General features: G+C 37.7%; 1 protein-coding gene across 6 annotated transcripts in view; it reads right to left on the bottom strand.

Annotated features, from left to right (window-relative positions):
• The window catches only part of LOC145776924 (serine/threonine-protein kinase DCLK3-like), a 42,284-nt gene extending 26,146 nt beyond the window's left edge, over positions 1-16,138 (bottom strand). For 4 of the 6 annotated variants that reach the window (XM_082588160.1, XM_082588161.1, XM_082588162.1 and 1 more), the window contains exons 1-4: positions 15,986-16,138; positions 13,168-13,221; positions 12,872-12,996; positions 12,462-12,578 (exon numbers count right to left, since the gene is read on the bottom strand). In XM_082588160.1, coding sequence (XP_082444286.1) covers positions 12,462-12,578; positions 12,872-12,996; positions 13,168-13,221; positions 15,986-16,077 — 388 coding nt within the window. In that variant the 5' untranslated portion in view covers positions 16,078-16,138. Of the gene's footprint in view, positions 1-7,783; positions 8,049-12,461; positions 12,579-12,871; positions 12,997-13,167; positions 13,222-14,847; positions 14,873-15,985 lie in introns of those variants that run through there. The other 2 variants (XM_082588164.1, XM_082588165.1) reach the window with 2 other exon arrangements.
• Between the last annotated feature and the right edge of the window lie 301 nt (positions 16,139-16,439).

The raw sequence follows: 16,439 nt of genomic DNA, 5'->3' as shown, positions 1-16,439 counted from the left end.
GGCCATTCCGTAGAATTCAACAGACACGAATGAGGTTTTTCATTATTCGTCTCCATGATGCACGTCACGCAATCGTAGTCGGGTTCATCTTCCGTATGAAGCAGTAGCGGTTAAGTTATTCCACCCAAGCATTGCAGACATTGGACTCTATTGCTAAGCCAAACCGCTCAGGCAATTATTTCGTGATAATAATGTGGCACGAAAAAAGAAATTGCAGACACCAACCACTTTAGAATATTCAACAGAAACCGCATTTCAATCAGCAATTATTTTAACACTAAAACACTTAATTTTTATTTCGAGCTTGTAAAGTTAAGCTCGATATGGTAATTGATCCAGACCAGGGGTAAGCACACCTCAGACCGTGAGCAGAAACCACCGATACAAAAAGTTGTCCCCTCCAAAATCAGGAATCGTTACAATTTTTAATTAAACTTCAAATTAAACCTTTGTAGTTGAATGTCAGCTCATCGACTATTTGGACACCAGACTTATCGAACGCAACGAAAATTAAAATGTAAATCCTCGAGACTTGCACCGAATCAAGAAAACTGAGCGTCAAGATCAAAATAAAGCAAAGAATATCTCAAATAATATTTTTAAATGCTGCCACCATCAAGATTTACGCGCAATAAATTTCCACCGCTTGGTGGCAACAGAAAGCAGTAGTAGCCTGCTGTGTGCATGGAACGAATATACATTACCACGTAAACAACGAAGCAATTTTCATATTGCAATGAAAATGAAGGCAAGTGTGTTAACTAACACAAGTCTACCAAGCAACAAGCCGACCAACCAAACCGTAAGAAGCAAACTACTTTTGCAGTTCCAATGTCAAGTCGAGAATGATGAGTGCCATATAGAAGAAATTATGAAATAATATTTCGTGGCCATCCGATAACTGCAAGCTAGGATCTCACAGGATGTTGAGAGAACAACCAACTTTAGTTATGCCGTTTCGTCGGTCAGCACGACTGACTTTATCAAGAAAGCACTAAAAAAACTCAAAATATTATTTTATAATTAAACGCCTGGTGAACGGTCTTATCTGTATATAGAAGGCACGTGCAATTGACAATCACGAAGGGGACAGCAAGTCTGCTGCATACAACTGACAACCATTCTAAAGTATTCAGCTTGTAAAACGCTTGAATTCAGTTCGTGGAAAAACGATTTACTATTTTTGTAACTTTATTATCGCGCAATCGCCACCTTCATTGGTGGCGACTCGAAGCCATGTTTCCCGACTGTCTTCCATCACAGTTATTGACGTCATCGAAGCGGCATATCCTCGGATTTATTTATTAGAAGAATTTGTAATTTCCTTCAAATCCAACCTCAACTGGTTTATGACGCAACAAACCATCGCTTTAAATACAAAAATATCTGTAATCAAAGCTGCGACAAAACCGAAGGAATAAAGTTTTGATTGTGACAAGACAAAACAAGCGTAGTAAGCCATTAGAGAAAGTTTGCAAAGCATCGTTAAGATTTAGTGACCAGCCGCACCGGTTGATGCGCCACATGACGTCAGTTCAAATCTTCAACATGTCGCTTCTTACATAATAATACAAAATCATGACGTCACATTTAAATCAGACTTACAATTGCATAAATAATAAACAATGCGATAATAAATTACAGCAAAACTAACCTTAACACAAAAGATAAAACTTAGTTTGCCGAAGAACATGGCTTCCCAAGCTTGAGATAACTGAGTGCCATGCAAAAACTCATGATCAGAAAAACTAGTTCAGATGCAGACGATACGTATTAATTGTAATAAACTTTGATTTTGAAGGGCGTTGATATTTTCATACTCCAATAAATTATGAACTTCAAGTTGAACATACGTCGCTATACGTTTGATTAAAATATGATTGAAGTGAAGAGTTAGATGCTTCAATGCAATCTTCATAGTTCCCATTGTCAATTGGGCACGAGAGCGAAATCATCGATCGGACAAAAATGTTGTGAAAACTCGTTAACTCCTTCACAGAGATTTAAACAAAGAATGTAACGTGAGGAATGAACCAACCCAGACAACAAATCCATTATTTTACATTGATTCAACGTCTGCAGAGTTGGTCCATAGAGTGGTCGCAATGCGATTGCATGCAAAACCATTGCTAGTAAGCCCAAATCATCAAAGAGGTGAAAAAAATCTTTCAAACACTTAGAAATTAGAATTATATTATCAAGCAAAAACAAATGCTGGCGAGTACTTTTTAATGTATTGAAATACCTAGAATTGTTTACTATGTTTTGTTGATGTTAAAATAACATACGAAAACCTCATGGCTACGTCAACAAATGTCTATATTCTCCAAAATTTTTATTTTCTAAGACAGGAGATAAATTGGTTTTGAATTGGGAGCTCCATTAGTGTGAAAGCAATGTTTGTGTATCTTAGATATTATTGATGCTTCGGTTGGCTAGGAAATCCACCGTGCAAGTGAACCACCTTGGGGCTTAACTTTAGAAGGAAGGGAATCAGTAACCTTTTATCTTCCTTGAAGATAATATAACATAAACATAGAAGCAATAGTCTCATAAAATCCACTCCCCATTCATCATCTCGCTCTAAGTAACACACTGTGGTTACCACTGTTGACACTCTTATTACAAAATTTGGTCTTGAACAAACAACCTTGAATTGAATAGCTCACAGCTTTCAAAAGGTTGTTTACTCTTCTAATGGTTTTTAACCGTGGCCTGGTCTTTAACCCAACTCGTTCCATACGATCTAATGAGCATTAAGCTTATTACAAAGAGAAATATATTTCAGCTGCACTAATTCATAAGTAGCACGATTTTAATCACATTTTTTCGATTATGATGCAAGTTACTATGATAGACTGTCGTCATGACAACAGGCATTTTTATGACAACAGGCTTTCGGCATTTTTATGACTTCAAAATTGCTAGCTAACGTCACAATGCACCCCACGCTTCGGATATGAAACAACCAATTTACTTACTCGAGCGGCCCCAAATGTATTGCTTGCCCAGCCAAGGTGAATCCTCTTCGCCATCCACAGGTTCTAAGTAGATCGGCATTCCTATGAGCATGGTAGTAAACAAATCTATCTACCCTTATTTTCACCTCAATGTGGTCTAATCTCGTTTATCTTAACTACTCAAAAATATCAACAGTCGATTGTTTTCTGAAAACTTAAAAAGTAATCAATCATACGCAAGATGAAGTTTAACCGACAGTTAAGCCCATAGAGGCAAAACGCGTTCTTTCAGAGCAGAAAGTAATAAATTTAACTCGAAAACATAAAAAAAAAAAACATTACAATTTTGTAAAAATGGTTGACAGTTCGCTTCTCTAATGCTAAAATAAACTTCATTTCAAAAGATATTTCAGTTTTAAAACTGGGGTCAGAGGTCCAATAGGAAACGTAACTTTCAACATCCTTTAGCTCTGAGTTAGCCAATAAACCAGGGCTGTGGAGTCGGAGGAAATTTTGACGTGTGCGGAGTCGTCAAAAAAGGCAAATTCCAACTTGATACAAAACGATGACAAATTTTTAATCTTTTTTCAGAATATTATTTCTTGTTCTCCGCAATGCGCTCTAAATCTTTACAAGGAAGCAAAAGGGTTTGTCCCTGTGCGATTTTGTGAAAGTCACTGTTCAATTTCGATCACAACTTAAGTAAAAATAAATTTTAAAAGTATGAAAACAAAAAAATCAAAAAAATCTGGCAACCCTAAAAATCTGGGGCAACAGTGAAGTCGGCCAGTGATAAACCTAGGAGTCGAAGTCGTAAATTTTTTGCTCGATTCCACAGCCCTGCTATAAACTAAGTTGTTCCTTTTGTTTGAATTTCCTGAAGAGTTGATTGGTGGTAAAAAGCTTGAAAATTGCGAGTAGAAGGTTGCACAATGCCCATAGCTCCAAGCTGAAGGTTTTCGCCTGACTCTCTTGAATTTACTTGCTAGTGAATTGCAGTAGCAACTAGTGGCCAGTGCTCCTTGCCGTTAATTTGAGACGGGTATAAACGACCATAAATAGGTTTATCTTGTCTGATAAACTTTCCTGTGCTTTTCCGTTTTCCTTGTTTAAGAAAGTTGATGGGACTCTGCTACAATTCCAAGAAAAGCAAATAGAGCCCAGCAGACAGGACAGTTTGAGAACTACTGGTGAACGCTTAAAGTAGCATTTCTCGACCGTTTTAAATCATGAATCTCTGTCCATTTTGCTTCAAAGCAGCCTGGTATTTATCCCAAAACATCAGGGTCGACCAGTTGTCTGCAGCGACTCCTCCATCTCTTTCTACCGTTGACATCTTCAATTTGCAAGTTATTTTTGTTAGGTTACCTTCGCGTTGCCTTTCTATGTTTTCTTTCGTCTTCCTTTACCTCACTACATTATTCCAAACTCGCTTTGTCAAATTGTTCTCATCCATTCATTCAAGATGTCCAACCCATCTCAGACAATGACTACGCATGGGCATGGGTTGGCAAAAAATGAAAGGTTGGGCAGACCTGGTGAGGTCTATTCTTCCACTAATCTTGAACATACTTTCTGAACAGTGATACCTCTTCTAACTACACAGTCAGACAGAGAATCTATGGATTGTAGACCAGGCTACCGTTTGGGAAATGGTGCAACTACCGATAATGCAATCCGCTTCTACCCAGTACCCACACCAGCAGAAAGGAAATATAAGCGAATCTCGTTTGCGCGGCTTGTGGAAAAGCGCGATTCCGACGCACATAAGGCTTCGACGCATCAACGACTCCAGCAATAACATGCTTCATAATCATCGAGAGCCATTGTACGGGACGCAAACCAGCCATTTGAATACTGTGCATATTTGCTTCATTAACTTAAATCTGAGTGCGGGCTCAAATGAGCGTCTTGGCATCAAAAGACGATGTTCATTTGGAACAAGTGGTCCAACTCACAACACTAGCCCAGCGAGACATAATGTAATCTTGTTGATGAGACAATGAGGAATCTGTCTTTGCACAATTGAAGCATCGGCTGGTAGTGTGACGTCAGACGCATGTGGATACCTTACCAGTGCACTTTCAACTCTCTCCGATAAGGGAGCATATTCTTTGCATCAAGTTTAATGGACAACACCATAGGATTTCTAACTTTCTACCTTCGTTTACTCATTGGCGCTCTCGGAAGGTAAATTTACCTGTCTGCTTTTTCAGATCAGATTATGGAAATGTATCTGTCTAATGTCTACAAAGTAACAAATGAGAAAATTCTCGAACAAATTAAACCGGACATATCCCTAGAAGCTAGAATCGTCAGGCAGAAACTTTCATATTTTGGCCACATAATGAGAAGCAAATCAATGGAAAAATACATCATGCTTGGTTTGGCCAGCGGAGGAAGAGGAAGGGGGCGTCCAAAAACAAGATGGCTTGACACAATCGTAAATGACAGTGGTATGGGAATGCATAAATTGAAGGAGGCTGCGTGGGATCGAGAGATGTCGTAAACGACTGAACGGATGAAGAGAGAGAATGTCTACTATTCTTTAGTAAATTTACTCTATTGATGGGCGAGATACAACCCCAGTTAAGAAACTTTGCTGACTTTAACTTTTAGCTAGAAAAAAAAATTATTACATTTCTTTTAGACAAGCGACATTTTAGCCCAATATCACAGGATAGTCGTCTACATATTCTCAGCGATACTTGCGCACAAGACACTGAAATTTCTTCTGCACTGACCAACTGTGCGGCAAATCACGCGACAAGAGCCTACTGCCTAACTTGTCAATTGAGCTGAATGAACTAATTCCTTTAATTGCTGAAACTATTCACAGTATCACAGGAAAAACTAATGACCAGACCGTTCAGAGTCAAAGTTGTTCGCTCTGAAGCACACGCGGGCAAATAACGCAACAATGTTTCACTGTACATGGTCCCACTCCATGTAACTATGCCATTGTTACATCACCACTTGACACGTTTGATCGAGCCAATGCCACGATAAGGGTCAGGTCAAACCGGATGGCAAAATATAAACAAATAACCATAACCCAATCTCAATAGACGTTTGTAAAACCTCACGATTGGATGGTTTAAAAGTCTTACAGCTGCCCTGAGAAATAGAAAGTTAGAACAGAACAAAGAAAGTTGTTGATTTAAGTACCCAACTGCCCATTGTAGTCCGCGCAATGAAAAGTTGCTTGTCGTATCTCAAGCAAAAAATTAAACTATTTCATCACAAAACTATAGTAACAAAAGTCAAAACTAGTTACATTTTACTCGTTGTTGTTAGAATGCTGCAACTGTTGTCTCTATAAGGTGAAAAGCATTAAAATGAATGGAAGCTCACACAACATGTTGTACGCATGCTATTTTAAGGGGATGATTAAAGTCTTGCAACAATAACATAGTATCGCACTCACAGCACTCTTCTATAACCACATCACATTCGACTCAATGACAAGATTTACGTTGTATTCTACACGTTTCTGCTAAATATCAAACATCTGGCAACAACATTTTGATGGTGTTTCTTGCATCATCCGCGTCCAGTCCTTCACAAGCAACCGAGGTGAAATTGGCAGAAACAAATTTTGTTTGTGGACAGGGCTTTATTTCAGCCGGTCCTTGATCCGAAAACTTTGGTTGGTTTCGGAAATGATAACAATAATTGTTCCGAAGCTTTAAGGCAATGATGACTAGTTGACTTCTCTTGACTGTACTTTGAATAAACAATTTTGTAAATCGTAAACAAAAAGTTTCCCGGATACCTCGCATCGTGAGACTATCGCTCCAAAAATGATGCGTTTAAAAAGCAAGAAACACAAGCACACGTCCCATAAAATAGGAAATGTCCCAATAAATACAACAACATGTGTCCTAAAATCGTTGAACATGTGTCGTTGAATTAATGTAAAAAGACAAATGTTTTCCAGGTAAGGCAAGCGCACCAAGCATATCAATGGAGATTAGACATAAATATTTCTTTAAACGACCAAATCCAAACGTTGATGAAACACGTCAAATATAAACTACCACCCATATTGCTGTGCATTTTAACAAATTGAGTCCTGCGAACGTTTGATTATGAATATTTTGCCTGACTTGACGTACTACGATAATAATCTAAGGATTCTAAGCAAGAGCTACTACAAAGTCAATCGTAAAAATAGAAGAAAAGTCAACGAATGTGCACAAAACGTACCAAGTTGTGATGATAGACCAGCGATCGTCAACCAGTGGTCCGTAGACTGCTGCCACTAGCGGTCTGTGTATAATTTTTGATGGCCCGCAAAAAAATTGGCTCATAATGTCAATTTTAATGAAGGTTCAAATTTTAAAATGGCGAGTAAAAAAACGAGTTATGGATATATAAATAAATAAAATTGATATGATAAATGGTAATACCACAAAAGAGTGCTCAATGCCAAGTGCAATGCTAAACAGAGCTAATTCAAGCAGATTGAATCACTATTATTATTACAGCCTGTTTCAACCTTTGAGGGATCGTCAGAAGGTGCTTATTCAAAAAGAAATACAATCTCGAAATAAACAACAGGAGTGCACAAGCATACAAATGTGACATTATCCAGAGTTATCCCGATGATTGAAGATTTCCATCAAGTATACGGGAAGGCAAGGAAGTTAATTCTTGCGTTCACTTTAAGCATGCCATGCAGGATCCTGCGAAAGGGTGGTGTGGAACCAGCGCGTTTCAGTGTAATACCAGAGCTCTCACTACTCGGTTATGTAGCTTGCTCCTGTGCAGAAATTGAAACCCATATTTGCCCGCAAAGCCCACTACGAAGAAAAGCTTACCATCAGCATCCGTCTGATCCAAGTTCTCAGATTTTGCTTTTAAAGCAGCTGCTTTTCTCGTTTGAAGCTTCTGGTTCCGAGCTCGCAACACTTTGCGCTTTATCGTTCCCAAATGAATAGCCTTGGGCATATCATCGACATTAGGGAACAGTATTGCATCTAAATCTGCCATTTTGCTCTCCAGAAAACCAGCCTAGCCAAAAAGGTGGATACCTTTTTCTACATAAATGACTTTCCTAAATTACATTAACCACTAGCAAATCAGCATCTTCTGAAGACAAATAAAGACTGCTAGTCATAAAATAAACTGAGAAACACACGCTAATACTAATGTTGATAGGGACAAGACTTAAAAACGGACATTCCGGACTTCAATCGTCCAAGACATGAGTTAAAAATGTGCTTTAAAAATAGTTCTCGTTATTTTTACAACCATCACCACAACACTAGAAAAATTCTCATTAAATATTAATGTTACTTTAGAATAGAAACCTTTATAATTTAGCGGTATCGAAATCCAGTAGTTACACTTGATGGCTCATGAGTGACCTGCTCCAGCCTTCCATAGCTGACAATATGTAAGGCTACAGCTATCTAACGTTGTATCAAGAGATTAAAGCCTGCTTTTCCTCAGCCGTGAACTTATCTTAGCACTTAGTAGGATTTACGAAACGAAATGCAACTTTGACTGACAAGTTGTAACTGGACATCAACGGCTCCAGCCATGATCAAAATCAAATCCCTTCCGTGGGGTGTAGGATAAGTTTCTGGATGTCGTTGTCATGGGCTACCACCTCCGCTGCAGATGCAAGTTGCGTCTATCTCGTCTTGCTTGTCTGACAACCATGGCTTAAAACTTTCGTCAGCCAAATATAAACTCTCTTTCCGTTTGTCATTATGCAGCTGGTATAGACCGAAAGAAAAATACTGCGCTTTTTTTCCTGAGATAGTAAACACCAGTTTAAATCCTAGCGCTCAAATTTTCTTTTGTCTGACAAATTGCATCCTTTTGTCTGAGGCAACAATCTGAGCATTCTTAAATAACCAGTCACAGATTAATAATTTGCAATAAAATATCAATACATTCAAATTTCAGCACTGAGAGTTATCAAATATATTCACACAAGAACAGACGGTTTGCGGGTCCTTCACAACCCCCCACAATTTGCCTTTCTCGAAAGAAGCTGCGTTTGATGATCAACAACACTATCTATCTGACGATTTGCTTTTTACAACTATGCAACGATAGATAACGTTGAAACCACATCGCGCAGAATGAGTTTGTATGCAGCGTACCTCGCCTCGATACTAGAATACGTAACCAAGACAATTGGTGGGTTGATAGCTGTAATTTGGGCAAACCGCAAATATTGCCAACCGTCAAAATGAAAGGACGATCGGGCAAACTCTTCACACGTATTGGTGCTGCAAAGTGAGGTTTCATGAAAATGGTAACGAAGCCAAGTGAGAATAGAAGTCAGCAGATTCAGAAGATGAATTAGGTTAATGATTAACAAAAAAACATAGATTAGTCTATGGAAAACGAACATTAAAAGACCTCATTTTCACGAACAGAACCACAGGCACAAATATACGCGCAAACAGTGTCAGAGTAAATAGTTAGAACATAGTATTAACCTTTTTATGTATACATCGCTTCCACCACCAAATTTTCTCATAAAAGCATAAAATTTTTGCCACTTTGCAAGGGTTGGACATTGGACAATCATGTAGCCTTACTGGCATTGGCGTTTAATAGCGCAAATATTTAACGCGACAGAAAATCATAAGTGGATCGTGAAGTAAGAAGATGTCAACTGCGAAATTAGGGAGTTAACTAATGTGGATCTATTTTATTATGGATCTGCAAGAAAGTGGGTCGAAACTGTTAAATATAAATCCAGTAATTTATAAACCCATAAAAGATTGCAATAAATTGAAGAGTGACCGTCCTTTCATGTCCTACGTTTACATGATTTCATTGACAGCATTTACACTTGAACTATTTTGCTGAAGACCGTGATCCATGAAGAGAGATTTCAAATGAAACCGCCCAAGCTTCACGACGAAGCCAACAAGATTAATAATCCAAAAAGAATTACAACAGTTTAGTGGGGCAGCCCACGCACCCTGGCTCCATTTAGATGAAAAGCACCCAGCATCATAAGGCGAAAAATACTGGCCACTGATCGGTAAAGAATACTGCTTGTGTGGTAGTGGTTCAGGTCAGCAGGCCATAACCCTAAGGAGGGCCGTACACATTACTCTCTAAAGCAGCGTACTGTAATCATGGAAGAAATCAAGGGCTACAGTCGAAGGAGCGCCACTCCGCAATTGACAGCATGCCTTAAAGTGTCTTGCCAAAGACACAGCCACATGCTCGTGAGCGGTGTCCAACGGCGCCTTATCGAACTAGGGCTCTCACCATTCGGCCATGCAGCCAGCAGAGTAGCGGTACGGTGCGTATGAATATCTCGGTACAGAGCAGCAAACGTATTTATCGCAAAGTGAGTCATATAACTGCGTTTGAACTTCAGCTCAGCCTTAAAAAGACTAGGTTTGTGAATGTAGCATCTGTTCGACTTAACAGCGCTACCTAGCGGCTGATGTTCATGATAGAATTGAGCACTTGGTGGAATACAATGTGGTGAGTGACAACAAAACCAAAAATTTGTGCTTATTTGTTGCTTAGAAACCAAGTCCTTGTTTGAGTTGTCACATTATTATGACGTGACTTATGTAAATCAAATGACACTTCAGACTAATTATCATACTTGGACAGCTAATTTGTCTAACAACGCCTTTTTTGAGAGTGATGACGACATTTAGAATCAAAAGGAGTACGGTGTCTGATTTTGATTTGGTGAGAATTCTAGAAGAGCGAGAGTGCACCAAATTTTGAGCGATTAAAGAAATTTACAAGTTTAGCGAAAAACCAAAGACTCTACGAGTCCACCGCAGATACAAACAGGCATGTCTATCAGGCGGTGATTTAAAACAGAAACATTTTTGACGTTGGTATAATTTTAGCACAAAATAACTGAAATATTGTAAGACAGTAAGACACTCATCCTAAGCATGAATATTTTTGCAAGTAAGGCCTTGAAGGTAAAACAAACATGGGTGAGCAATGTCATAGAGACAATGGCACGGGACTTGTTTCGTATCCGATGGGGTCACTGCAAGTAAGGTTTTAAATTGATTTGCTCTTATTATTTCCATTCAGCAACAACATCCAGGAAACACTTCGACAACGGATAAAAACATTTAAAACTTGACGCAAAAGAAACTTCTAGAACAAATATGACGTAAAGATACACGACACACGTTACAAGAAAAGTTGTAGATGGAAACGTAATAAAAGCGTTCCTGTGGCAACGGAGTACTGCTAGTTGTGACGCAACAGGACATAGAAGTGCCACTCCGAACACTTGCCATTGTTCAGGAATAATTGAACTGCGGACACGATGTGTAGAGATGTTCGGTGTGGAAGACAGCACAGCATCGCTATTTTACGTTCATTCAACGTTTTAAGACATCAAACCAACGTAGAAAGCATTTGTTGAAATGACGACCAGAATGATGCCAAGTATTGTGCTCGATCACTCTGTTCGTTGGTATTCCGGATTCAAACACGTCAGTGCTGAATAAAAGTGAAGTGGTGCTAACACAACAATCGGTAACAGACATTTTGATGAAAGAAGTAAACCATATCGGGGGACCGCGAAATGGGTTATTTGTGAGTAACTATGGCAACTGTGGCAGCGCTGTATCAACAAACTATGGCGACAACGTCTTCAGCAAAGTAACCTGAACTTAAGGTTCTGTAAAAACCAACAACACATAAAGTATTATGTCATAAGAACAAAACCATTGATAAGCCTTGAAACATTTCCATTCCATTGTGATCCAAGCTTCGCAGTCAACAAAATCCTGAGATAAAACTTAAGCACCAAGTATAACCTACAACTTACTGGTAAACTTAAAGCTTTCGTTACATAATTTCCTTATATACTTTATTAGTAAAAAGTTACCCGTGACTATCAAAAAACTAACTATATCAATGTATTCCAATTGAATCATATTAAACATCTTCAGTTCTTCACTTGGAGAACTGCGTGTTGAATTAAAGAGCTGGATCACGGTTAGGTATGCGAATAGATTACGCGTGAAAAGCTAAACAACAAATAATCTCACGTTGCAGATAAAATTAATGGTATGTAAAATGCGGCTTTCTTTGAAAGTGGTTGAAACGAAGGACAGTCATGTTAAGCAGATGAGCTCAACAGATAACAGCGAAGAAGCCACTAATTAGGATAAGGGGCTCGTGTCATTGTTTGCGCGGTCAAGTACTACAAACCACCACATTCTTTTAGTTCAAGCTGCAACTTCATGAACAAATTCGTCAATTTAACGTTGAACTAAGATCAACACACGTTAAATAAACATAATGCGACATCAGTATATTACTCATGAAAACACAGCATCCCAGGCAGCAATTCATTTTCTTTAACATTGACTAAACAATTGCAGACGTTTAACTAATGTCCAAAGAGCATTAATTTACTGAGATGGACAGAACTAACAAAACAAGACAGAAGATGATGCTTTGTATATGCTCCCAGACCTTACAACATTAAAACAAAAAACATACTGACTACTAAACGTGAAGACTTACGAAGATGGTTCTGGTTTGAATATTGTCCATACTTTATGCGCTGGAACTTCTCAAACGAAGCACACACGTAGGATTCGCCATCCTTTAGCTCTTCGATGTCCTCGACCAGTGTCCCGCCTAGAAAAGTTTTGCAACAGCTACTTCAGAATCTTGTAACACTTCAAACACTAAAATAAATGGAAACGAAATCTTGCAACCGATCGTTTCGTCATAAATGGCACAACCGTTACTTCATATTGTGAACTCTGCATGGCGCACCTTTAAATTGAACATCCATACAATCGATTAAGCCGTAACTTGAATGCATTGAAAGGTTTAGCCGTGGTAAGAAATAATGATAAAATGAACTTGATTCGTCTATATGGTGGTAATCGAAGTTTTGGAAGAACAACAATATAATTACAATCTACCGATTGGTGTGTAAATTCTCCTGACACCATATGGCAGAGACATCGACTTTGAAAGGTCGCATAGCAACTCCTCATAATGGAGATACCGGTGTGGAGTGATATGGAGAGTCTTCCCTTTGAAGTATCTAAGACAGAACATACACTGAAGAGCGATGGAGGTGCACAGCAAATGACGTATTTCAGGATGAGTTAAGAAAATGATAAAAATATTACATTATTGTAGCCTATCACAAAACTTTTTAACAGTACAAAGTATATTCGTTTATTTAAGGTAATCAAATCCAACCTGCCCATACCTGTCTCCATTTTTGTAAAACATCACGATTCGTGGCCGACGTAAGTCTCGAAATCTGAAGTATAGAAAATTAACGTAACTTAAAAACTCGGTGAGCTTTCACTGATCAAACACTTCAGTGCATCACAACAAGAACAAAATTACAAATAAAAACAAATCAAGCAATCAATCAAAACAAAAAATCAATCAAAACACAATAAATTGTAATCACAGCTCAAAATTAGCAGTTTTTTGTGCAAAATTTAATTACATTGAAAAGCAAATTAAGGCAGTCATTCTTATATGATTCAGATTGGAGTTCATTCTAATTTGTTGGCGAGCTAAATCCGTGACGTCGCAAAATATTACATCCTGCAGTGACGCAGCCATGGGTATGGGTAGGCTATGTTTGGACGCCACTGCATGTGCAGACGTACGGGGACTTATAAACACCAGGTGGTCAACAAACACATATTGTACGATGTAAATAACTATAAACACCAATGGTAGTGTAAAGACGTATGCACACAGTTGCCGGGAGTATGAATTGAGAGTAAACAATTGGTGGGATATGTCCCAAGCAGGCTCGTAAATATTGAACCTTATCTTAGAAATACACTAGTTCGAATGAGTTGTTACTATCATGAACCAGTTTAAAATCACTGTTTTCTTCATAAAATTGAATGGTACGTACTTGCAGAGTTAACTTATTGTCCTAATGTTTAAAATTCTAGATAGTCTGTCCAGTGCATCCTTAAAACACTGGATATAATTTCAGAATCTTAGTTTTGAAATAAAACGAAAAGGTATCTTTCATCACCAATTCCATAGATGCAGCAGAGCAGCAACATGAAATGATCAAATAAAAAGGAGACAAAATTTAAACCCAAAACACAGAACAAAAACTCACTGTACGGCTACAATGCAAAACGAGTAAACAACAAAATGAAATAAACAAATAAAATAAGCATTTCAAAGCAATCCAAAACATAAGCATTACTCAGGTTAACACTGCAAGCATAAAGTAGGAATGACAAACCAAACAACCCATTTACATGAAGATAATTAAGAGTTGCAATATGTTTAAATTAAAGGTTTCACTTACAACAGTACCCCGATTGCAAAAACGCTTTCTTAATTAAAAGTTTTTATCAGTTTAAGCAGCTACTAGGATAGTGGTGGTCAAATTACACAATTTTTTTAGAGGCTTACAAGTTACAACAAAAAATCAATAATCTTCATGTATATTATGTGCATTGTGTAACGGTATTTTAAACCAAATGGAAAAGCAAAAGTGGCAAGCAACAATAGGTTGTTGTGATTTAAACCCATGCAATAAAAAATAAGCAAAGAGATGCCCGAAACCTTGCTATGCTCACATGCAGAGGAAAATCTAACTTCTCATATCACTTTGAGAAGTATATATATGTATATATAATTAAAAAGAGATTTCATTGCTCAGAATGCAACTCTGGGAAAACAAATGGGTCTTGTCGGTTTTAAGCCACACAAATCATTTCCCTTTTCTTACAAAAACACATTGCTGCCCACATCATCATATAAGAAAAAGGCTGTTCCTCAGATTATAGTGGCTTAAACGAGACAAATAAGTATGTAATTATGATGCACAAATTATTAACTTTATTAACACCAACTTGCTATCAAACAAGAACTCAAAGCATCCATCTACAAACAAGCATACCATGATGAATGGATGGTCCAGTATCCTTTTTGGTTACAAAAATACAAACAAATGTAAGTCAGTAATCGTTTTTTTACAAACTAAATCTTTCAGTTTGATCAAATAGAACCTACCTACGTCCTACAATCTTCATCGTGAGAAATATATATCAAAGAATGATAAAATGAAACTACTTTTATTTTATTTTAAAACGGGAGAAACTCATTTGTACTTTTTACATGACTTAACATTTCTTAAGTCATAAAAAAAACTTAAAAATTAACATTACTGATTATACAAAAAATACATAAAGCTGCCATGTGAAATTTTATAAAATAAACTGTGAATCAAAATTCCAGCCATACAACGAGATATTAGCAGGGCACTTTAACCACATGTGAACGGCAGCTATTTTATTTCACTTAGCCTACGGGATAGAATTAATATCAGATTTAACATTTTCACTGTAACTTTGTTTCTGAATTGGTGTTCTGTTCGGTGGTTTCCCCAGTAAAGGTAAGATATTGGATCCAAACATCGGACAATGAAGAAATAATGTTTTCATTATACCAAGCCTTCAGTACTAATGAGAGTAGGGTGGCCAGTTCCTTTCTCTCGGCCACCTTTCCTACAGCAACTATGCCCACCCAATTTATTACACCCTGGGTAGAGGTGAGCGATGTTTCAACATACAGCTGAAGCAGGGAGGTTGAACCAGGATGGCATGATTGGAAAGCAAATGCCTTATCAAAGGCGTTCACTTCTCATTTGTCCTTGCTTTCTATGGCTTTTCTTACACCTTTTGTGTATAAAGTAGTAAAAAAAATTGAAACATTGTTTTCTTTCATAGTTGAACTAAATCTAGTACAGTAGTTGCAATATATTTAGTACCAAACACTGTGTGGTTATCTTGTCTAGATTTTACGTTACAGCAATTTTACTAAACCACATTTAGAGGGGAACAGAGGTGGCGGTAAGGGGGATCTGGTGACCTCATATTTTTTTGGCTGAATCTGACCTGGAATGGTCACCATTTCTCAATGGCACAAATTAAATTTCCAAAATGAGGAGAAATGATGCACCCTAGCATATATATGTCATCCGTCCACAAGTGGTTAAGAAATCACAAGTTTTGCATCTCCAAATTAGTCGTACATACCTATCATCGGTGAGATCTTGCAACTCCTGAGAAATAGTGTTTTTAGGAAGTATTCTTCGTGCCATGCTCTGTATCACGACATTGTCATACATGCCCAACTTCAATTCAGGAAACTTGTTGATCCTAGATTATCCAACTAAACATTGCCTACACTTCCTTACATTGAGCACAAAAAAAAAGGTATTAAGATGAAGAACTTCAACTGCCGGTATATATATATAAGTTATACACTCATTAAAACTAGACTAGGCCTATTAATACTGAAAGCTTTTGAATTCCAATTGCAAAGCTATTTAGGCCATAATCATGTATTATAAGCCTGACAATTACAATGATAGATAACAAATAAACAATAACTGGAATCTATGGTAAATAACAACATCAACCACAGAAAAGTACAATATTTTGGACACATTGGAAGACGCAAATCATTGAAAAATTCAATGTTAACAGG

Source organism: Aplidium turbinatum, chromosome 9, assembly GCF_918807975.1.
Source record: "Aplidium turbinatum chromosome 9, kaAplTurb1.1, whole genome shotgun sequence".
Taxonomy (NCBI): domain Eukaryota; kingdom Metazoa; phylum Chordata; class Ascidiacea; order Aplousobranchia; family Polyclinidae; genus Aplidium; species Aplidium turbinatum.
Note: the sequence above shows the minus strand (reverse complement) of the source record. Positions and strands in the feature narration are given on the sequence as shown.